The sequence below is a fragment of the Bubalus kerabau genome, chromosome 23, assembly GCF_029407905.1.
Source record: "Bubalus kerabau isolate K-KA32 ecotype Philippines breed swamp buffalo chromosome 23, PCC_UOA_SB_1v2, whole genome shotgun sequence".
NCBI lineage: Eukaryota > Metazoa > Chordata > Mammalia > Artiodactyla > Bovidae > Bubalus > Bubalus kerabau.
In genome coordinates, this window is record NC_073646.1 from 8,634,531 (window position 1) to 8,656,891 (window position 22,361).

At 48.8% G+C, this 22,361-nt stretch overlaps 3 protein-coding genes across 9 annotated transcripts in view; 2 read left to right on the forward strand and 1 right to left on the reverse strand.

Annotated features, from left to right (window-relative positions):
- Positions 1–3,231, forward strand: part of ABAT (4-aminobutyrate aminotransferase) — an 88,897-nt gene extending 85,666 nt beyond the window's left edge. For all 3 annotated transcript variants that reach the window (XM_055562262.1, XM_055562264.1, XM_055562263.1), the window contains one exon: positions 53–3,231. In XM_055562262.1, the coding sequence (XP_055418237.1) occupies positions 53–174 (122 nt within the window). In that variant the 3' untranslated portion in view covers positions 175–3,231. The remainder of the gene's footprint in view (positions 1–52) is intronic.
- On the reverse strand, positions 2,910–13,509 carry TMEM186 (transmembrane protein 186). The gene is made up of 2 exons (XM_055562270.1): positions 13,454–13,509; positions 2,910–12,314 (listed from the first exon to the last, which is right to left on the reverse strand). The coding sequence occupies exons 1-2, from the start codon at positions 13,454–13,456 to the stop codon at positions 11,679–11,681; spliced, it is 639 nt and encodes a 212-aa protein (XP_055418245.1). The 5' UTR covers positions 13,457–13,509; the 3' UTR covers positions 2,910–11,678.
- Positions 13,510–13,580: 71 nt separating this feature from the next.
- The window catches only part of PMM2 (phosphomannomutase 2), a 30,495-nt gene continuing 21,714 nt past the window's right edge, over positions 13,581–22,361 (forward strand). For all 5 annotated transcript variants that reach the window (XM_055562266.1, XM_055562267.1, XM_055562269.1 and 2 more), the window contains exon 1: positions 13,581–13,789. In XM_055562266.1, coding sequence (XP_055418241.1) covers positions 13,724–13,789 — 66 coding nt within the window. In that variant the 5' untranslated portion in view covers positions 13,581–13,723. The remainder of the gene's footprint in view (positions 13,790–22,361) is intronic.

The following is a 22,361-nucleotide window of genomic DNA, read 5'->3' on the forward strand; positions in this document are numbered from 1 at the left end:
GTGACTCTGAGCCCGAGCCCCTAACCCACCCACCCCTTGCCTCTCCTTCCAGGCCTGATGCTGGGGGGCTGCGGCGACAAGTCCATCCGCTTCCGTCCCACTCTGGTCTTCCGAGATCACCATGCCCACCTGTTCCTCAATATCTTTAGTGACATCCTAGCTGACTTCAAGTAAAGAAGCCCTCTCCCTCCATGCTCTGAGGATGGCCCGACCTCAACCGTTGTCCAATTGATTAGTTCGCCTAATTCATGTTTTCACTCAAAGTTACAGAGGTGAAGGCATAAACTGGAAGGTTACTCATGAAGAGGAGGGGATGTCTCTGGTGGCTTGGGGGCAGGGAGGGGCTGGTTGGGGTCTCCGTCTCCGCGGAGCCGGTGGCGCACATTGGTTTTCAGCTCAGAGATTCTGCTTGAGCCCTGGACTTAGTCTTAGGATGGTCCCTGGGGGTCCTGGCCACATAACTGCTCACCAGGGACCCCCCCCCCAATACCTTTTGAAGCCAGTCAAGGGAATGACACCTGCTGCTAGGGCTGGCGGCTGGGACTCCTGGTTCCGTTCCACTCGAGGGACACATTCAGAGAGGGGAGGATGCTGGTTCTCCCTCCCCTGTCCTATGCAAACAGACTCGCGTCCCCCTCATCCCCCTCTGAGCATGTGCCATGGGCAGTGCAGTGATGGGCAGGACAGAGCATGGAAAGGCCAGGATGGCAGGGACATGGGACTGAGCTTTGGGCTGTGGGAAGGGAGTCTTCTAGCCACTCCCCCGATGCATCTGGGGATTCCTCTCCAAACTGTGAATTCTCTCCTTGATGGGGCTTCGTCCTGGGAGAATCTCTGGGTGGCATCACCAAACAGTCTTAGTCACCATCCTCATTCCCCAAGTCCCCTTCCTCCTGTTAGGCATCAGCCCAGACCTCCCTCCTGGAAAGGAAAGCTGTAGCCCATCACCCTGGGACACACTCCCGGGAGTGTCAGCCCAGGCCGGGGACAGCAGAGATTCCCCCGTTCCTGTCCTCCCAGCTTCTGGGGTCTGACTTTGGACCCCTGGTCGGGGGGAAACCCTTTCTCTAGCTTCTCTCATCCACCTCTGCTCCACATGTGAGCAGCGCCCCAGGAACGGCTTTTCCACTCCGTCAGAGGGACTTGGTTACAGGACCAGGTTTCTTCTTGCAGGAGGCGTCATGCATTAAACGCACAGAGCTCCAGGCAGGAAAATGCAGCCTGTCAGGGTGCGGCAATTCCCTTGTCGTTATTGCTCTGAGTCAGAGATTTTCCCGCCACGAGTGAGTGTGAGAGGACCAGGCAGGTGATGCTTAGAGGACGCTTCACTGGACAATGGCTGAGGTTCAGGGGGGTCTCTCCTGGAGATGAGACAATTTGCAACTGATTTGACTTCAGATGCTTCTAAAACAGAGCAGCAGGTCATCCTAGAGCAATGAGGTGTGGTTTAGCGGTAGATGAAGGAAGTCTGTCCAAAAGGAAGCCACTGGGGTCGACCCATGCCTTGGTTGACTGTTTTGGGGAGCCGGGCAGATCAAGAATCTCAATTCAGCACTTTTCTCTTTTAATAACTAATCATCCAAAGATCTCAAAGTACTTTGGTTTTTTTTCTTCCCGCTTCCACTATTCAGCAGATTTGGTCATCAACCTATCTTTGCCGAGAGTGAAAGGCAAACTCACATGTTTAACAAGAACATGGACAGATCCGTGAATACTGGTTCACCCCACATCCTGCACTCAGTGCTAATCTGTTGCTTTTAAGGAGCTCTGCTGTGTCCAAGGGCATGCGCACTGCCAGCTAAGTGGAGTGCCCTCTCTCTACAACTTTCACTCACTTGTAGATTCATTTATTTATCCAGTCATTCATTCATGAAACTTGTATTAAATATCTGCTCTGTCCCAGGCCCAGTGCTAAGCACCAGAAATCCAAAGGTGAAATCAAACCTAGTCCCTGCTCTCAAGGGACTCACCCTCCCATTGGGAACAACAGACTTAAACCAACAATCAACGCAGAATGGCAAGTGCCATAACAGCAGTATGTGTGGGAACATCAGGAAAGCAGAGGGAGTGACCTGATCCACCTAAGGGTCAGAGGAGGGTCCAAGGAGAAAGTGACATTCAAGCAGGGTTTTGCAGGATGCGTAACAGATCACCTAGCAGACAAGGCAAGGAAGTGTTGCAGAAAGGGAACAGCATATGCAAAGACACATCCGTTCACAGCCTCACACCTTTCACAAGGGATCCAGATTCCACAGGCAATATCCCTAGATTCAAGGCCTTATTTAACAAACAAGCAAAATGCAAACCAAACCATGCTTCACATATGCTTTCTCTGGAGAAACTTAGCATCGGATCCAAACATACAGTGAGGTTCCTGGAGTCCAAAAGGTTTTTAAGCCAGTGCACAACCAGAAACATGGCTCTCTTTGGTGGAGAGAGTGGCTCCAATATTTTGTTCTCTCCCCATAGGGCATGGACAAATAAATGAAATCTTTTTTTTTTTTTTTTTTTTAATCTGGAGAGTCACGACCAGACTTATTCACTCCTTACCAAGGGAAGTTACTTCTTAGAAAACTTTTTAAGCCATTTATCAGCCAGTTCTCATTGACTCAGGGCTGAGTGAGTTCCTGAGACATCCTCTTTTGGGGGTGGGGGGTCTAGCTGGAAGAACTTCAAGGTAAAGATTCTCAGCAGTGTTCAAGAAACTTGTCAGAGGTTAGTGGAACACAGGGAGAGCAGAAGACAGGTGCAGAAGAGTTTTTGTGACCTATGGTCTGGAAATGAATCCATCCCACAGTAGTGCCATGGAGTTTAGTACGTGTCGCTAGGAAATCTCATCCCTTTTACAGAAAAACGAGGTCCAGTAATAGCAAATCTTAGCACATCCTCACTTTTATTATAAATGGGTGTTGTTTTTTTTTTTACAATTTTTACTGACACTCAGTAACCATGCAAAGTTGTGTACAACATTCATCTGTCTATATATCTATACGTGTCTATATCTATCTATATATCAACTCATGGTAGAAAACCATAGCTAGGGAACCTCGCCGACTTACCCGCATACAAAATGATCTTGTTTACAGTATTCTGTTGACAGTGCCAATAAATGATAAAGAAATTAACGCGTCACGATGTAACGGATGACCCTATGCCCAGTTCCATGAATTCAATCTGTTTCCTGTGTTCATCAGTATTCTTAAATTAAAAACAAAATGTTTATAATGGAAACATCTGCATATAAGTGGTCTTTTTGGTTAGAAATGGTTTTGGTAAGGACTCATTTGACAGGTTCTTATTAAGCATGTATGATAAGTGCTTAATCATAACTCTTCAGGATGTCTTGGGGTAATTCTGTGCCTTCATTAAGTCTGCCTTGGGCTCAGGAAGTCTGTTGAGGCCATTCAGTTCATCAGAGTTCATCCAAGGTATACCACATGTCAGGGGTGGACAAGGCGTGGTCCTCGACTCACCTGCCATGGGCCCGTCTAAGGACCAGGATACAGGAGGATGCTGTTTGTGAAAAAAAGACAGGCCCGAGGCATGGTGGAAGTTAGGCCCCTGAATTTCAACTTCACGATTGAGAGAACGGCTCCAATGACTCAGAGGAGGGGTAGAAGGCATTCCAGACCAAGAGAACAGCCAGCTGAAGGCTGGGTGAGGCAGGCAGGTCTGTGGCGTTCAGCATGACTATATCACAAAGACAGGGAGATGGGAAGAGCCTGGAGACCAGGCCAAAGAAGAAGGCAGGGCACGGATCCAGGGGGCCTTCTGAGCCAGGCTGGGCCTGCCACACAGTGATGGAGTCACCGAAGGGCTGGGGTAAGGGGGTAATCAACGTGCATTCTCGAAAGAATGTCCCGAGTGCCCACTGTGAACATCAGAGCGCCTGGACCACCAGGTGGGAATCTGTGGCCTCGAAATGACTGGGTGGCCCGACCAGGACAGCCGTAATGGGCTGGATGGGGAGAGGACGAGCACAGAACCCACAGAGCCCAGGACACTGACAGTCCACACTAGGTACCTTGTGTTGCTTCATTTTTTAATATTTTTTAATTTATTTGGCTGCACCAGGTCTCCATTGCACCACGTGAGATCTTTTTTTTTTTTACCTGTGCCGTGTGGGATCTAGTTCCCTGACCAGGGATCGAACCCAGGCCCCCTGCCTTGGCAGTGTGGAGTCTTAGCCACTGGGAAATCCCAATACTGGACGTACTTTGGAGTCGACCTAAAGAGCTTTGTAAAACTCCTAATGCTTGTGCCCCACCCCAAACCAATTCAACCGCATTCTTTCTGCCACCGCTTGAGGTGGTTAAGTTGAGGACCAGCTGGCACCAGCTCGCAGGCAGGTGCAGCATGGGAAAGCGGGGAAGAGATGCTGAGTCAGCACCTGTGGGGGTGGGGGCGGGCGGGGGGCAGGGCCGGGGAGCGGAGAGAGAGAAAAAAAAAAAGTCTGCCTCTCTGGTCTTCCTGGTGTCCTGACCTGGAACCAGGCAGGGTCGTGGGCTCCTGACTCGCTTCTGCACCCAGCTGGCTCCGTACCCCTACACAGCCCTTATTTTTCTCACATGGAAAATGTATGGTTTGGATCACAGGATTTTCAGTGTTCCTTCTGGCTGGGACACCCAACACATCTATGAAATAATTGCACTTGGAAAGTAATATCTACCATTAAATGTGCTTTTAAGAATAATCACAGGTAATGACAATATTTATCATTTGTTTGAGCATCTGCTACCTGTGAGCATGTTCTGGTGAAAGTGAAAGTGTGAGTCACTCAGTCATTTCTCAGTCTTTGCCACCCCATGGACTATAGACCTCCAGGCTCCTCTGTCTATGGGATTCTCCAGGCAAGAATACTGGAGCGGGTTGCCATTCCCTTCTCCAGAGGATTTTCACTACCCAGGGATGGAACCCAGGTCTCCTGCATGGCAGGCAGATTCTGAGGTACCATCTGAGCTACCAGGGGAGCCCATATTCTGCTGGGGCTTTGTAATTGTCACAACACGCCTGTGCATGTGGCGGCCTGTTTGTAAAATGAGAAGCCTGATGCTCAGATAGGTTGGAGACGCTGCTGAGCATCATGCAGCCTGGAAGCAGGGATTTGAGACACGGCAGTGGGGCGGTGGTGCGTGCACACACTCCATCAGCATGGGGTTGATGGAGGAGCGACCCCTCAGGACACTTCTCTCTGCCGTTCTGGCCACTGGCCTAAGAAAGTGGACTTGAACTGGCCAGCATTAGTGTAAGCTCCTGAATGTATATCCCTAAGGCAGGTAGGTGGAAGGTGCCAGGACTTCTGTTAAAAACAGTTACTGTTTCCATTTTTCTGTCCTTCTTCCCGCATGCCCCCAGGAGTAGGCAGGACAAGGCAGGAGAATGATCAGCTGCTTTCTAGCTGGGCGACCTTGAGCAAGTCCCTTCACTTCTCTGAGCATCACCCGCAGAGTGAGACTGATCATGGTAATGCAGCTGACACTTGCGGAGGGCTTTCCTGGACCAAGCGCTATTTTAAGTGCTTTTTGTGTAGGAAGTCAGTCCCTTCAACCACCTTCGGTGGGTGCTTTTAGTGTCATCAGTTCACAAAGGAAGAAACCAGGGAACAGAGAGCCATTATATGACTGGCCCAAACTCACAGCCCACGAGTGACAGGGCTGGGGTTCCAACCAGCTAGAAGTCTTGCTTCCAAACATGGTGCTTTCCATACTCGTGCAACTTCCGGCTCTCCAACTCCAGCCGTTGCTGGGGGGATTCAAGAAAAGCACATAATCATCGCCTGACACGTAACAGGTGCTGAATACATGCTGGTTCCTTCGGCCACTTGATCTCCAAGCATGGAGTTCACACATAGCTCTAAATATAAAATCTACTTCCCAACAAGGAGACAAGTCCCACCAGGTCCCAGGGTAGCTTACAACAGTTAACCAGTAAAATGGATGCTTTGTCTCTAGGGTTGGTACAGACACGGCCAGATGGTATTGGCCCTGCCTGATTAACCCTCATCGGGCAAGAATTTACAGTTGAATGAATGCTACACAGTCAAAACAAGGCCATAAAAGTTGGGATTCTGCTCAGGTTTCAAAAGGACCCTGTGGCTTTCCATTTAGGACTCGTGAGTCCTGAATTCTTAAAGCAGCCTAGGGCAAGCTCCTAGTTATCTGGGTAACTTGCCCCAGGCTGGGCCCCTGCAAGCAGCTAAGCCCATCAGATCTGTTTTGGGGATTGCATTAAATGTGCCTGTTTATGATGGGATGGGGGTGGACTACCTGGGCCTATAACAAGGTAAGGCTCAGTTTTGATAACCAAGAGAGGAAGGACAGGGCTTCCCAGATGGAGCTAGTGGTAAAGAACCCATCTGCCAATGCAGGAAATGTAAGAGACTTGGGTTTGATCCCTGGGCGGGGAAGATCCCCTGGAGGAGGGCATAGCAACACACTCCAGTGTTCTTGCCTGGAGAATCTTCACGGAAAGAGGAGCCTGGTGGGCTATAGCCCATAGGGTCACAAAGAGTTGGACACAACTGAAGCGACTTAGCACACATGCATGCATAGTAAGGACAACAGTCCCCAGCTCTGCACACTGTGAATGCCCCTGGCTGCAGCTGACTCACCACAGTCTGTAGGACCCCCTGTCTTAGCTCAGGCTGCTCAAACAGGATACCACAGGCAGGGGCTTCCCTGGTGGTGTCCAGTGGTTAAGACTCTGGCTTCTAATGCAAGGGCCATAGGTTCCATCCCTGGTTGGGGAACTAAGATCCTAAGATCTCACATGCCACACAGCATAGCCAAAAAATATAAAGTAACAATAAGAATAATAACTTTAAAAAATAAATACTAACAAAAATAGAATTAAAAAAAAAAAAGAATACCATAGACAGGGCAGCATAAACAGCCAACATTTATTTCTCACGAGTCTGGAGGCTGGAAGTTCATGGTTGGGTCCTTGGTGAGGGTCTCTTCCTACTTGTCCTCACATGGCACTGATTCCATCATGAGGGCCCCACCCTCATGACTTCATCTAACAAGAATCACCTCCCAGAGGCCCCACCTCCAAACACCATCCCACGGCTGCGGGGGCGGGGGCTATGGTTTCAACATACGAATTTTAGGAGGGGACACACTAAGTCCACAGCAACTACCATGTGAAAACACATGCTACAGGTCACCCCATTTCCTGTTGGTTTTGTTGTTGCTAATCTGGGGCACGGGGACAGCTCCTGGGTGCTGCCCTCCTGGTGCACTGCGGAGGCCCTAACCCATTTCTGTTGCCACAGGGTGACCTGGGATTGTGGGGGGCTGCAGGGGGGCAGCAGGAATGAAGGGGTGGAATGATGCATTTGCTCTGTGCGCCCTCTGCTGGTACTGTGCGAGCAAACCACACGTCCTGGAAGTGGACTGAAGTGAAAGCTGCTCAGTCGTGTCCGACTCTTTGCAACTATACAGTCCATGGAATTCTCCAGGCCAGAATACTGGAGTGGGTAGCCTTTCCCTTCTCCAGAGATTGGACCAACCCAGGGATCGAACCCAGGTCTCCAGCATTGCAGGCAGATTCTTTACCAGCTGAGCCACAAGGAAAGCCCAAGAATACTGGAGTGGGTAGAGGTGGCTCTTCCCGCCAAAACTGGTGAGAATCTAGGCTCTCATCTCCCACTGCGCTGACACTTCTGGGCTGTGACTGTCAACCTAGATGACGATGGAAATCCCCATCACCTAAGGAAGCTGGGCGTGGGCCTGGGCCTGCAGGTCTGCTCAGTCATGTCCGGCTCTTTGCAACCCCATTAACTGTAACCCACCAGGCTCCTCTGTCCAGAGGACTTTCCAGGCAAGAATACTCGGCAACGGTGTTTTTTTTAAAGGTCTCTAGGTGATTCTACACGTGGAGCCCAGGTTGAGAACCTATTCTTTAGGGGGAAAAAAAAATGGCTGAGGGAAACAAAATCCACAGAGACACGTTATTCTGGTGCTTCCCATCCTGACCAACTATTTCAAAAATTCCCAGCCTGGGTGCATTGCAGAATTAGCCTCAAGCTTGACAAAAAGACTCTGGGGACCCAACCCTGGACATAATCAGAAACTCCAGGGCTGAAGCTTGCTCAGGGAAGTGCTTACAAGTACCCCAAGAGGCCTATTTGAATTCATTTTGGGTTGTAATAAGTCAAAAGTGAAAGTCAAAGTCAAAGTGAAGTCGCTCAGTCGTGTCCGACTCTTTGCAACCCCATGGACTGTAGCCTACCAGGCTCCTCCCTCCATGGGTTTCTCCAGGCAAGAGTACTGGAGTAGGTTGCCATTTCCTTCTCCAGGGGATCTTCCCGACCCAGGGATCAAACCCGGTCTCCTGCATTCCAGGCAGACTCTTTAACCTCTGAGCCACCAGGGAAGCCCCTAATAAGTCAAGGTCAAACCATTAATCCTTAAGACATTTTACAGGAACAGACTATCAAATAGCACAGCCTTGGGAAAACAGGCTCACAGGCGTTGAAGGCACTTGATGAGCAGGTGAGGGAAGGGTAGAGCCAGGCTCCGACAGTTCTAGATAATTATATAATCAAGTCTTCTGTATAACTGAATCCTCACCATAAACTTTTTTTAAAGTCTTTTTTTGATGTGGACCATTTTTTGTCTTTATTGAATTTGTTGCAATATTGCCTCTGTTTTTTGCTTGTTTTGGCTTTTTGGCTGCAAGGCTTGTGGGATCTTAGTTCCCAAACCAGGGATCAAACCCACGCCCCTTGCATTGGATGGCAGTCTTAACCACTGGACCACCAGGGAAGTCTCCACACTATAACTTCTTGAGGGTAAAGACAGAGAAAGAAACTGGAAAAGGAGAGACTTCTACGTAGAAGATATCTGGGGAGAAAAGCTTCCAGGCAGAGGAACTGTGTCATTACAAAGGCCCTGAGGCTGGAGGGTGCTTGACTATTGGAAGAGGAGCAAGGGAAATACAGCCAAGTGAAGTGATTGGCACAGAGCTGTGGATGAGGCAAGGAAGCTGGGGGAAGGGTCCAGGCCATGCTCCAGGCAGGACCTCTAGACCACAGTAAGAATTTCAACTTCTATAGAAGTGAGGCAATCCTCTTTTTTCAAAGGATCACTTTGGCTGCTGTGAGAACAGGCTCTAGCAGGGTAAGGGTGGAAGCAGCAAGCTGCAATAATACAGAGGCCACAAGGGCAGCTTGGATCAGGGTGGCGGGGCTGGCGGAGGTGAGAGCAGTCAGGTTCTGGCTGTTTTAAAGTCGGTATAAAACAGTCTGTCAATGGAACCACATGTCATTTACCCTGAAGAGCCAGCACTTCTGAGTGGGTCTAAAGCCCTCTGGGACCCTCCAGGCCCACCACCAGGCTCTGGTCATGCCTTCCACTGCACACACAGCCCCTCTACCTAGGGAACCCACAGACACACCGTGGCTGACAATGGGGGTGAGGGGAGGGCTGGACAGCGTTCCCAAACATCTGAGACACACAATCACAGCCCCACCCATGCAGACCATGGCCTCGGACTGGCAGAAATTAACACAGAGGAAGAAACTGTTAAAGGAGAGACTTCTATGTAGATACCTAGGGAGAAAATTAACAGAGGAAACAACAAACCCACGATAAGCCTAGTCCTATCGCTTGTTTCATTAACTAAAGACAAATACAAATTAAAGCCGCTTCCTCTTGTTCCTAAATGCTCCCAAGCTTTCAGAGTTCTCTTCTTCTCTGACAAGCAAAGCTTCCCCACAGTGATGTGGATCCAAATCAGGGTCCTCCCTGAGCAAGGGTGTCCATCCCGCTCCTGTCCAAGGCAGGACAGTCTTGCTGCTCCCGCAGCCCACCTCCTCCTCACACCTGGGGTGCCCTTCAAGGTCCGGGCCCCAGGCCATCTGCACCCCTCTCCCCAACTCGCCCCCTGCTGCTGTTCTGCTTTGGACCACCCTACTCTTCTCTTGCCTTGCACATTTCCCTGTCTCTAACACACATACACTTAGCATCCGGCCTCCTCCCCACTGACACTGTCGGCCCCACAAAGGCCCAAAATCCCCTCCTTTTCTGAACTACATACAATGCCTTACACCCAGCATAAGAGGTCTGGGATGACTGGCTGACTTGGAAGCCTTCGATAACAAACTGTGTTTGTTTGTTTATTATCTTTTTTTGTTGTTGTTCTAGTTGTGCTGAGTCTTCGATGCTGTACAGGCTTTTCTCTTGTTGCAGAGAGTGGGGGTTACTCTCCAGCTGCGCTTCTCACTGCGGTGGTTTCCCCTATTGCAGAGCAGGTGCTCCAGGACATGTGGGCTTTGGTAGATGTGGTTCCCAGGCTCCAGAGCACAGGCTCAGCAGCTGTGGCGCATGGGCCCAGGGGCTACGCAGCACATGCGATCTTCCTGGACCAGGAATCAAATCGAGCCTGAATCGTCTGCCCTGGCAGGCGGACTCCACCACTGGGGCACCAGGGAAGCCCCAAACCATCGTGAATTATATGCTTTACTTGCTTCTGTGAAATGCAGTAGATTAAGAAGATCTAACTTGGTACAGTGGTAAAGAATCTACCTGCTAATGCAGGAGACCCAGGTTTGATCCCTGGGTCAGGAAGATCCCCTGGAGGAGGAAATGGCAACCCACTCCAGTATTCTTGCCTGGAAAATCCCATGGACAGAGGAGCCTAGAGGGTTACAGCCCATGGGGTCACAAAGAGTGGGACTCGACTGAGCACACACATGCAAAAAAAAAAAAAAAAAAAACGTGTTTCATGTTATCTTGACGATAAAGTCATCTTTCTCAAAATGCCATTTTTCAGTCTACACAGAGGAAGGAAACCTCTCCAAATATTTGATCTTTATCACATTCTTTACAACAATGGAAAATGGAAATCATTTAAAAGGACCAGCTACATCCACTCAGTGGAATATTTTGCAATTACTGATTTTCTTTTTTTGCATAAAAAGTATTTAAAAGAATCAAATAATCTGGGCCTTTTGTTTTTATGTATTTGTAAGGTATACTCCCCATTTTTTTCTAATTTTGAGATCTAATTGGCATATAGCATTGTATTAACATATACAATATAATGACATATATATATATAGTAAAATTACAGTAAGTTAACATCCAGCATCTCGCACAGTTAACAAGGTTTTTTCCCTTGTGGCTATTCTAAACGATCAACCCCTCCGGCCGCTGGGTGTACCAGGAGGCGCAGCACCGGGCGAGCGAAATCCCTCCCCGTTGCCTGGGATCCCTTCCAACGAGTCACCAGCTCTGCATCAGCAGTGACATCCAACCATCCCAGGAGACCAGGAGGATTTTTTCCCACTTTACAGACGTGAAAACTAAGGTTCTGAGAGACTTCATAACCTGGCTTTGAGAACTAACAGATCACAAGTCCCCCATACCTGTCCGATTTCAGAGCAGAGGATGGTTTGAGCAAACCTGTCATTGCTTTCTCCGAGAACCTATCAGAAACTTCTGGCCATTATCTCGATGCCACACGCAAGTCCAGTGAAGAATCTGCACTCGGGGCCTCTTTCCTAAACCCGGCTACTAACGTCCACCTTGTGAGTTTTCTCACCCCAGGGGCACAGGCATAAGTTTCTAGGCAGCCCAACCCAGTCCTTCAACCCCGCCCACACCCTCTGCCTTCCTACCGGAGCCTCCCGGCATCCACCTGGGCTCCCAGCATCCACTTGGGCTCCAGGCCATTCACTTGAGCGCGTCCAGCACCCCGAACACCTGCGTGAACCGCTCTTGGTCCAGGACGCGCCCGTAGCGCAGGGTGAGGTAGAAGGTCTGTTTCCCACTGTACTGCTGGATCCGCATGAACAGCTCCTGGGGCCGATCCGGGCTCTCCGTCATGGGGATCACGTCGGCCACGGGGCAGTAGGTGTCCTGTCGCCGGCCCCAGAAGGTCAGGTGGGCCACCCGCAGCACGGTGCCCGCCTCGTTCACATACAGGATGCCCACCAGCCTCCGGAAGAAATGGCTCATCCAACACAACATGGCCAGGGCGAAGCCGGCGACCCCGCCCGCCAGGCACAAGGAGCTGAAGGGCATGAGGCCCTGGGAGTAGCAGTAGAGGCCCGGTGGCAGGGCGGCCACCGTCAGGGCCGTCTGTGCCACCTTCAGCCGAGACAGGTACCCGAAGGCCTTGATGGCGTCGAACCGGTACACCATCTGAAACTTCTCCGTCTCTGGGCCCAGTGGCTTCTCCTTGGACGGGGGCGGCCCGCTTCCCACCCACCTCCTGGGATCCTGCCCACCGCAGCAGCACAGCCGGTGGAGGGGCCTGCCCCAGGCGGCTGGCCCTGGCGACCGCGCCACAGCTCGGAGGACGGCAGCCTGGAAGGGAGACAGGGAGACCATTTCTCTCAGGGAACTCAACCGTGCGGATCACTCAAGGGACAGGTGCAAAGCCCCTCACACAGAGGCCAGTCCTGTGAGATCGGCATTACTGCCAGACACGGAAAGAAAGGTAAAGCCAGTGGCTTTGTTTGCTGTTGTTCGTTGCTAAGTCGTGTCTGACTCTCTGCGACCCCATGGACTGCAGCCCATCAGGCTCCTCTGTTGCTTTACCTTCCAGATCTTCAGGAAAGCTGTGCGCCACAGGGACCACCACTTCTACTTTATCATGGAGGAAACTAAGCCCAGAGAAGGCAAGCAATGTACCCAAAGACCCACAGCCAGTCGTGGGGCAGAGTCTGATTTTTAAAAGTGGTCCTCTTTCCTCCAGGTAGTTCAAGTAAATATGGGAAAGGAGGCACAACCTTCATTCATTCAACAGTTATCCTGCGAAAGGACAGCTCTACGCTGCCACTGAATAATCCATAGCCTGTGTGACATTTCCTCAGGCAAGAAACGCCATCAGTGTCCTGGTGGGGAACAAACCCGGGAGATAGTCATCACAATAACTTCCCAATTCTCGGTTAGATGAAAGCGTCTTCTTGGGGTCTGAAATGAAACGCTATTTCTTGGCCTAGACTGAGAAGGCGTTGAACGAAGGAGGAGGGAGGGATGGAGGCATCAACCCGCTGCGCTAGGGTTTCATGAGGCGCAGTTTCACACCTCGAATAGTGCAGTGAAAGATACTTTGGGCGGTGGAGTCAGATCTGGGTTCCAATCCCGACTGCTACAGTCACCAGCTGTGGATCCTTGGGCAAATTACTCCGCCTCTCTGGGCCTCAGTTTCTTCATCTTTCAAAACGGGGATCCAGAATATACTGAATGTGATGATGGTTTGAAAGACTTCAAAACGCACTTGATGCACTCCGAGTGCTCAGTGAGTTTTAGTTATCGCCAGCTGTTGGTCCACGTGACCGGAGGGCAAAGTAAGGCGGGAAGTAGCAAATTAAAACCCACGCGGATGTCCCTCTGGCAGATTCTCCGAATGAGAACCCCTGGCGTCTGCATACTTGCCCCAGGCCTGCCCCGGACCCCCAAAGCACGTCACCTCCCTCGCTCCCCACCAGTCACTTTCTTACCATGGTACCACTGCCCGGTGCCGGAAGTGAATCCACCTGCTCCCGGAACCGCTAATAGCGCGTGCTGGGCCCTAATAGGGCAGCGTAGCGGCGCGTTGCATTCCGGGATCTGTAGTCCAGAGCACATCCCAGAGCCGCTAGTCGCCGGCATTGTGGGAGTGGAGTCTCCTCCTCCCGGCGTGCCCTACGGCACGGGGGCCGGACCCGGAAGTTCCGGGCAGAGTTCCAAGTGCCAGCGTGTACTGTTAGGTGCGCGTGGAAACTGGGGTCATGGCTGCGCCCGGTCCAGCGCTCTGCCTCTTCGACGTGGACGGGACCCTAACGGCCCCGCGGCAGGTAAGAGGCGCCCGGCAGTAGCTGGTGCAGAGCCCCCTACTGCTCCCAGACGGGGCTAACGACCGCCCAGGTAGGCAATCTGGGGCGGCTAGGGACCGCCCACCTCCCTTGGAGCGACTGTACTCTACTCCGTGTTCCCTGGAGGGCTGAGACGGAAGCCCTACCTCAGGGTGCTCGGAGAGATGGGACAGGCCGAAAAACTCTAAGAGAGCAAGGAACTTGTGTTGGCTTGGAAAACGCAATTCTGGACTCTCACCGTCAGCCCTGACTGTGAAACCCAGCTCAGCCCCTTTACCAGCTTGTGTGCCCTTTTCAGATGTATCACTGTGGTCTGTGCCTGTAGCTTGATGTGAAAGACAGGTTTTCAGGTCAGACAGGCCTAGCAGAGTCTCAGCTTTACCTCCTGACAACTGTGTGACCTTGAGCAAGTCACTTAACCTCAGTATCTATGGCTTTAAGTGGGGAGGTGACCTGTTCCTTGAGGTGTTTGTGGGGGTCGATTGAAATCATTTAAGTTCATGAAAGTATCTTGCAGACGGTAGGCTGGGTTCAATAATACTCAATTAGTATTCACCACCACCAGTGCCTTCTCCAGCCCTGCAGTGGAGTGGGGTGATGGATAAGACCTAGATTGCTACAGGCTGCCTCTTGAGAGTCTCCTTGGACTCCTGGAAACTTCTCTTTTCCAGATTATGTTGCCATGGGCACAGATTTTGTGATGACGCTCATTCTGACCTCCCCCTTGCATGAATCAGTCACTGAACAGCAGCCATTCAAACTTGGGACTGGATCCAAGTGGCCTCACTGTCTTCAAGTTCTGTCTCTACCCTGCTTGGTTCGGGCCGGATGGTAGCAGTGGTGGGTGTGCTCTGGAATTCACACGCGCGGAATGTATGTGACCTTAGCCGCATCATTTTACCTTTCTGAGCCACAGGTGCTGTATCTAGTGATGATCAGATCAGATCAGATCAGTCGCTCAGTCGTGTCCGACTCTGCGACCCCATGAATCGCAGCACGCCAGGCCTCCCTGTCCATCACCAACTCCCAGAGTTCACTCAGACTCACGTCCATCGAGTCAGTGATGCCATCCAGCCATCTCATCCTCTGGCGTCCCCTTCTCCTCCTGCCCCCAATCCCTCCCAGCAGCAGAGTCCTTTCCAATGAGTCAACACTCCGCATGAGGTAGCCAAAGTACTGGAGTTTCAGCTTTAGCATCATTCCTTCCAAAGAAATCCCAGGGCTGATCTCCTTCAGAATGGACTGGTTGGATCTCCTTGCAGTCCAAGGGACTCTCAAGAGTCTTCTCCAACACCACAGTTCAAAAGCATCAATTCTTCGGCGCTCAGCCTTCCTCACAGTCCAACTCTCACATCCATACACGACCACAGGAAAAACCATAGCCTTGACTAGACGAACCTTTGTTGGCAAAGTAATGTCTCTGCTTTTGAATATGCTATCTAGGTCATAACTTTCCTTCCAAGGAGTAAGCGTCTTTTAATTTCATGGCTACAGTCACCATCTGCAGTGATTTTGGAGCCCAGAAAAATAAAGTCTGACACTGTTTCCCCATCTATTTCCCATGAAGTGATGGGACCGGATGCCATGATCTTTTGTTTTCTGAATGTTGAGCTTTAAGCCAACTTTTTCACTCTCCACTTTCACTTTCATCAAGAGGCTTTTGAGTTCCTCTTCACTTTCTGCCATAAGGGTGGTGTCATCTGCATATCTGAGGTTATTGATATTTCTCCCAGCAATCTTGATTCCAGCTTGTGTTTCTTCCAGTCCAGCGTTTCTCATGATGTACTCTGCATATAAGTTAAATAAACAGGGTGACAATATACAGCCTTGATGTACTCCTTTTCCTATTTGGAACCAGATAAGCAGGGTGACAATATACAACCTTGACGTACTCCTTTTCCTATTTGGAACCAGTCTGTTGTTCCATGTCCAGTTCTAACTGTTGCTTCCTGACCTGCATACAAATTTCTCAAGAGGCAGATCAGGTGGTCTGGTATTCCCATCTCTCAGAATTTTCCACAGTTTCTTGTGATCCACACAGTCAAAGGCTTTGGCATAGTCAATAAAGCAGAAATAGATGTTTTTCTGGAACTCTCTTGCTTTTTCCATGATCCAGCAGATGTTGGCAATTTGATCTCTGGTTCCTCTGCCTTTTCTAAAACCAGCTTGAGCATCAGGAAGTTCACGGTTCACATATTGCTGAAGCCTGGCTTGGAGAATTTTGAGCATTACTTTACTAGCATGTGAGATGAGTGCAATTGTGCGGTAGTTTGAGCATTCTTTGGCATTGCCTTTCTTTGGGATTGGAATGAAAACTGACCTTTTCCAGTCCTGTGGCCACTGCTGAGTTTTCCAAATTTGCTGGCATATTGAGTGCGGCACTTTCACAGCATCATCTTTCAGGATTTGGAATAGTTCAACTGGAATTCTATCACCTCCACTAGCTTTGTTTGTAGTGATGCTTTCTAAGGCCCACTTGACTTCACGTTCCAGGATGTCTGGCTCTAGGTCAATGATCACACCATCATGATTATCTGGGTCGTGAAGATCTTTTTTGTACAGTTCTTCTGTGTATTCTTGCCATCTCTTAATATCTTCTGCTTCTGTTAGGTCCATACCATTTCTGTCCTTTATCGAGCCCATCCTTGCATGAAATGTTCCTTTGGTGTCTCTGATTTTCTTGAAGAGATCTCTACTCAACTGCAAGTTCTCCAAAGGCCCTTTTTGACTCTGAGAGTCCACGATCCACGCACACTTGTAAGTTGTTAAAAACCCATAGTGGTTCAGAGCCAAGGTCAGTAATTCATTGTTTGTAAAGGGCCAGGTAGCGAATACTTTTGTGTTTGCCCACCATATGATCAGAACTAACTACTCTACTTTAATGCAAAAGCAGCCATCGACCATACATAGACACTATAGCTGTGTTCCAATAAAACTGCTGCTCAGTTTGGCCCTTTGGTTGTAATGATCTTCGGTTTACATTCCAAGGCTTCTTACACAATATCATTAGAGCCTCTTAACCTTTCTCCCTCTTTCATCCCAAGTAGGGTAGTTATTTTCATTTTAAATGAGGAAACAGACAGTGAAACCATGACCTTGGTTTCCATACAAGATCTGATAAAAGTCTCTGGGCCTCAGGGTATTGTTATTTGCTAAGTTTGCCATTTTCTGCCAAGGCTTCAAGGTGGAGGCTGTTCTGGTTACTAGGTGTGCCATTCAGGAACATGCTTCTGATTCCCAGAAGGAATCAGGACATATAAGCACAAAGTATGAAATAGCAGCAAAACCAGGCAACCTGCAGTGTATTCCCTTGAAACATTTGAAACATTTCTTTGGTGAACATGATTTTTACACTTTAAAAAAAAAAAAAAATCTAAGTTTTATGCACTGGGTGCCCCAGGTAAAAAATAAAGCTGATTTAGCAACAGATCTGCATTATACAACCTTTCCCTTCCTCAATAAACAACATTCTCAAACACTGATAAGCACAAGGTAATCCGAAAGCAATCAAATGGATTATCTTTTCTTGCAGCTGCTGGAACAGGATATGACCTAATCAGGTAAAATCTAACCAGTGGTGTCCAGACTTTGTGCATTTCAGCATGCTAGTAGAACGTTGCTGTTCTGAGTGCTTTCCTAAGAAATGCCATTGCATCTAAGAGCAGATGAGACTTCAGTTCAGTTCAGTCGCTCAGTCGTGTCCGACTCTTTGTGACCCCATGAATCGCAGCACGCCAGGCCTCCCTGTCCATCACAAACTCCCAGAGTTCACTCAGACTCACGTCCATCGAGTCAGTGATGCCATCCAGCCATCTCATCCTCTGTTGTCCCCTTCTCCTCCTGCCCCCAATCCCTCCCAGCATCAGAGTCCTTTCCAATGTGTCAGCTCTTCGCATGAGGTGGCCAGAGTACCTGAGTTTCAGCCTCAGCATCATTCCCTCCAAAGAAATCCCAGGGCCGATCTCCTTCAGAATGGACTGGCTGGATCTCCTTGCAGTCCAAGGGACTCTCAAGAGTCTTCTCCAGCACCACAGTTCAAAAGCATCAATTCTTCGGCGCTCAGCCTTCCTCACAGTCCAACTCTCACATCCATACATGACCACAGGAAAAACCATAGCCTTGACTAGATGAATCTTTGTTGGCAAAGTAATGTCTCTGCTTTTGAATATGCTATCTAGGTTGGTCATAACTTTCCTTCCAAGGAGTAAGCGTCTTTTAATTTCATGGCTGCAGTCACCATCTGCAGTGATTTGGAGCCCAGAAAAATAAAGTCTGACACTGTTTCCACTGTTTCCCCATCTATTTCCCATGAAGTGATGGGACCACATGCCATGATCTTTTGTTTTCTGAATGTTGAGCTTTAAGCCAACTTTTTCACTCTCCACTTTCACTTTCATCAAGAGGCTTTTGAGTTCCTCTTCACTTTCTGCCATAAGGGTGGTGTCATCTGCATATCTGAGGTTATTGATATTTCTCCCGGCAATCTTGATTCCAGCTTGTGATTCTTCCAGCCCAGCGTTTCTCATGATGTACTCTGCATAGAAGTTAAATAAGCAGGGTGACAATATACAGCCTTGACGTACTCCTTTTCCTATTTGGAACCAGTCTGTTGTTCCATGTCCAGTTCTAACTGTTGCTTCCTGACCTGCATACAAATTTCTCAAGAGGCAGATCAGGTGGTCTGGTATTCCCATCTCCTTCAGAATTTTCCACAGTTTCTTGTGATCCACACAGTCAAAGGCTTTGGCATAGTCAATAAAGCAGAAATAGATGTTTTTCTGGAACTCTCTTGCTTTTTCCATGATCCAGCGGATGTTGGCAATTTGATCTCTGGTTCCTCTGCCTTTTCCAAAACCAGCTTGAACATCAGGAAGTTTACGGTTCACCTATTGCTGAAGACTGGCTTGGAGAATTTTGAGCATTACTTTACTGGCATGTGAGATGAGTGCAATTGTGCGGTAGTTTGAGCATTCTTTGGCATTGCCTTTCTTTGGGAATTGGAATGAAAACTGACCTTTTCCAGTCCTGTTTCCACTGCTGAGTTTTCCAAATTTGCTGGCATGTTGAGTGCAGCACTTTCACAGCATCATCCCTCAGGATTTGAAATAGCTCTACTGGAATTCCATCACCTCCACTAGCTTTGTTCATAGTGATGCTTTCTAAGGCCCACTGGACTTCTTAGAAGCCTGCAGAGAGAAGCAGGGCACAAACCTGGGTGGACTGTTCTCCAGCTTTCTCTCATGAAAAGCTTCAAACGAACAATCGCTGGGGGAAAAAAACAGTACCCGAAGAACCATATTCACATCACTTAGATTCAACAATGATTGGGTTTTGTTTGTTTGTTTGTTTGATTATTGGTTTACTTTTGGCTACGTTGGGTCTTTGTTGCTGCCCTCAGGCTCTCCCTAGTTGCTGCAAGCAGGGACTACTTTTTCTTGAGGTGCAATGAGTTTTTGTGGTGGCTTTTTGTGGAGCACAGGCTCTGGGCGCATGGGCTTCAACAGTTGCAGCGTGTGGGCTCAGTGGTTGGGGTGCACGGGCTCAGTTGCCCCACAGCATGCAGAATCTTCCCAGATCAGGGATCTAACCCATGTCTCTCCTGCAGGTGGACTCTTACCCACTCTACCACCAGGGAAGTCTTCGCTCTCTTTCTTAAGCTTTGCTGCATCACTTCCGAAGCTGTAGTCATAATGGTACTTCACCCCTGAATATTTACACCTGCAGCTCTTGACAGGGACTCTGTTGGAACCACAACTTTGTGATCACATCTGAGGAAATGATCAGCAGTGCCCTAAAGTGATTTTATACAGGGGTCAGCAAACTTTGCTCTATAAAAAGCTGCTTGTGACCACAATCGAGCATCTAAACTCCCCCAGCCCCACCACAGGAGGTAGGAAATGGTTGAGGCTCGCACAGCTGCTCACCCCTGTAGTCATGGCTGCAGACACCACAGAGATGAACGGATATGACTGTGTTGCAGTCACTGTACAGAAACAAGCAGAGGGTTGGTTGTGGCCCGCAGGCCTGGTTTTCTGACTCTTCTTCTGCGCCTTAATTTTCCTTAATTATCCCTAGGAAGTCTTCTATATATATTTTTTTTTCCACATTAATTCCAAGTTTTGGGCTCCTTGTGTTTTGTTTTGTCTGGGATGACTTATAAAGGATTCCTTGAATTGATCACAAGAGTTATTTAGAAACATGACCCAATCAAAAATTGGGCAGAAGACTTAAACAGATATTTCTCCAGAGAAGACAGACAGATGGCCAATAAACACATGAAAAGATGCTAAACATCACTCATTATTAGAGAAATCCAAATCAAAACTACAATAAGGTATTGCCTCACACCAGTCAGAATGGCCATCTTCAAAAAATCTACAAACAATAAATGCTGGAGAGGGCGTGGAACAAAGGGAACCCTCCTACTCTGTTAGGGCTTCCCTGGTAGCTCAGCTGGTAAAGACTCCGCCTGCAGTGCAGGAGACCCTGGTTCGATTCCTTGGTTAGGAAGATTAACTGGAGAAGGGATAGCCTACGCACTGTGGTATTCTTGGGCTTCCCTGGTGGCTCCACTGGTAAAGAATCCGCCTGCAATGCAGGAGACCTGGGTTCGATCCCTGGCTTGAGAAGATACCCCGGAGAAGGGAGCATCTACCCACTCTAGTATTCTGGCCTGGAGAGTCCCATGGACTGGATATGTATAGTCTATGTGGTCGCAAAGACTCAAACATGACTGAGCGACTTTCACTTCACTTTCACTTCCTACACTGTTAGCGGGAGTATAAACTAATACAGCCATTATGGAGACCAGTATGGAGATAAAACTAGAAATAAATCTAACATATGAGCCAGCAACCCTACTCCTGGGCATATACCCTGAGAAAAGCATAACGCTGCGTCTCAGTGTTCATCGCAGCACTGTTTACAACAGCCAGGACATGGAAGTGACCTAGATGTCCGTCGACAGGTGAATGGATAAAGAAGCTGAGATACATGTATACAAAGGACTATTAGTCATGAAAAAAAGAACGAATTTGAGTCAGTTGTAGTGAGGTGGATGAACCTAGAACCTGTTATACAGAGTGAAGTGAGGCAGAAAGAGAAAAACAAATATATTAATGTGTCTATATGGAACCTTAAAAAGTGGTATTGATGAAGCTATTTGCAGGGAAGGAATGAAGACGCAGCTATTACAGAGAATGGACTTGTGGACACGGAGGGAGGGAGGGAGAGCGTGGGATGAATGGAGAAAGTAGCAACAGCATATAAACAAGATGGATAGCTGGTGAGAAGTTGGCACTCTGATGACCTGAAGGGGAGGGAGGGGGTGGGTGTGTGATTATGGCAGACTTGCATTGTATGGTAGAAATCAACACAACATTGTAAAAACATTTTTTTAATATATTTAAATAAATGGAAAAAGGCCTCTCTGGTGTGCGCCTCCCCCCACAAAAAGAAGCATTGTGACAGTTTTGCTGTGTGGCTACTTGACTCCATATCTCTCTCCTGCGGTGGGGGGTAGTTTACATGCTCGATTGTGGTCAGAAGCAGCTGGGTCTTATTTCCTGTTGAAAAATATTTGCTGCCACCTGGAAGGGAGAAGGTGCCTCTCTGACCCATGCGTGTTGAGCGTGTCTCCTGGCTGACCTGCCAGACCATCCAGCTCATCAGTGCTCACAAGGGTCCAGATAAAAATAAATGGTACCCTTGGGCTTCTGTGTGAAGGTGTAAGTGTTGTGTGTGTTGTTAGTGTTGCGTTTTTAATGTTCTGCAATCACAGGACTCTTCCCCACTTCCTCCCATTCTGAGCTCATGTCTGAGTACAACTTGTGGGGGCTTCTGGGGCCCGTTTTGAGTCACTGACTCAGAGGCCACTAGACTTTGCACTAGGTCAAGACTCCACCGGAAGATGTGGAAAAGATTGCACTCTCTTAGAAGCCCTTCTGCACAATTTTATTAACCATATGCATGTACTACTCTTAATGCTTTTTAAAGAAAAAGAGAAGATTGAACTCTAGATGTTTTTGTACTGAAGTTAAGTGGATTTTTTTGCTTTTGGTTTCTGGTAGCTTTATTTGTGAAGATAAGTGTACAATCACAGCTTTATTCATGAAGATATGTGTCCATGTAAGTGTACCATTAAGATTGCCAGCAGCAATAAAACAAGGGTTTAAAAGATACTTTGTGGTTTGCCTAACACAGGGATGTCACTTTGCTGCTGCTAAATCACTTCAGTCGTGTCCGACTCTGTGCGACCCCATAGATGGCAGCCCACCAGGCTCCCCCGTCCCTGGGATTCTCCAGGCAAGAACACTGGAGTGGGTTGCCATTTCCTTCTCCAATGTGTGAAAAGTGAAAGTGAAGTCGCTCAGTCATGTCCGACTCCTGGCGAGCCCAAGGACTGCAGCCTACCAGGCTCCTCTGTCCATGGGATTTGCCAGGCAGGAGTACTGGAGTGGGTTGCCATTGCCTTCTCTTTATCTCAGTTTAAAATTTATTTCGAATTAGCACATGGGTTGGAATTAGCCACAACTTGAATCCATAAATGCAGTAC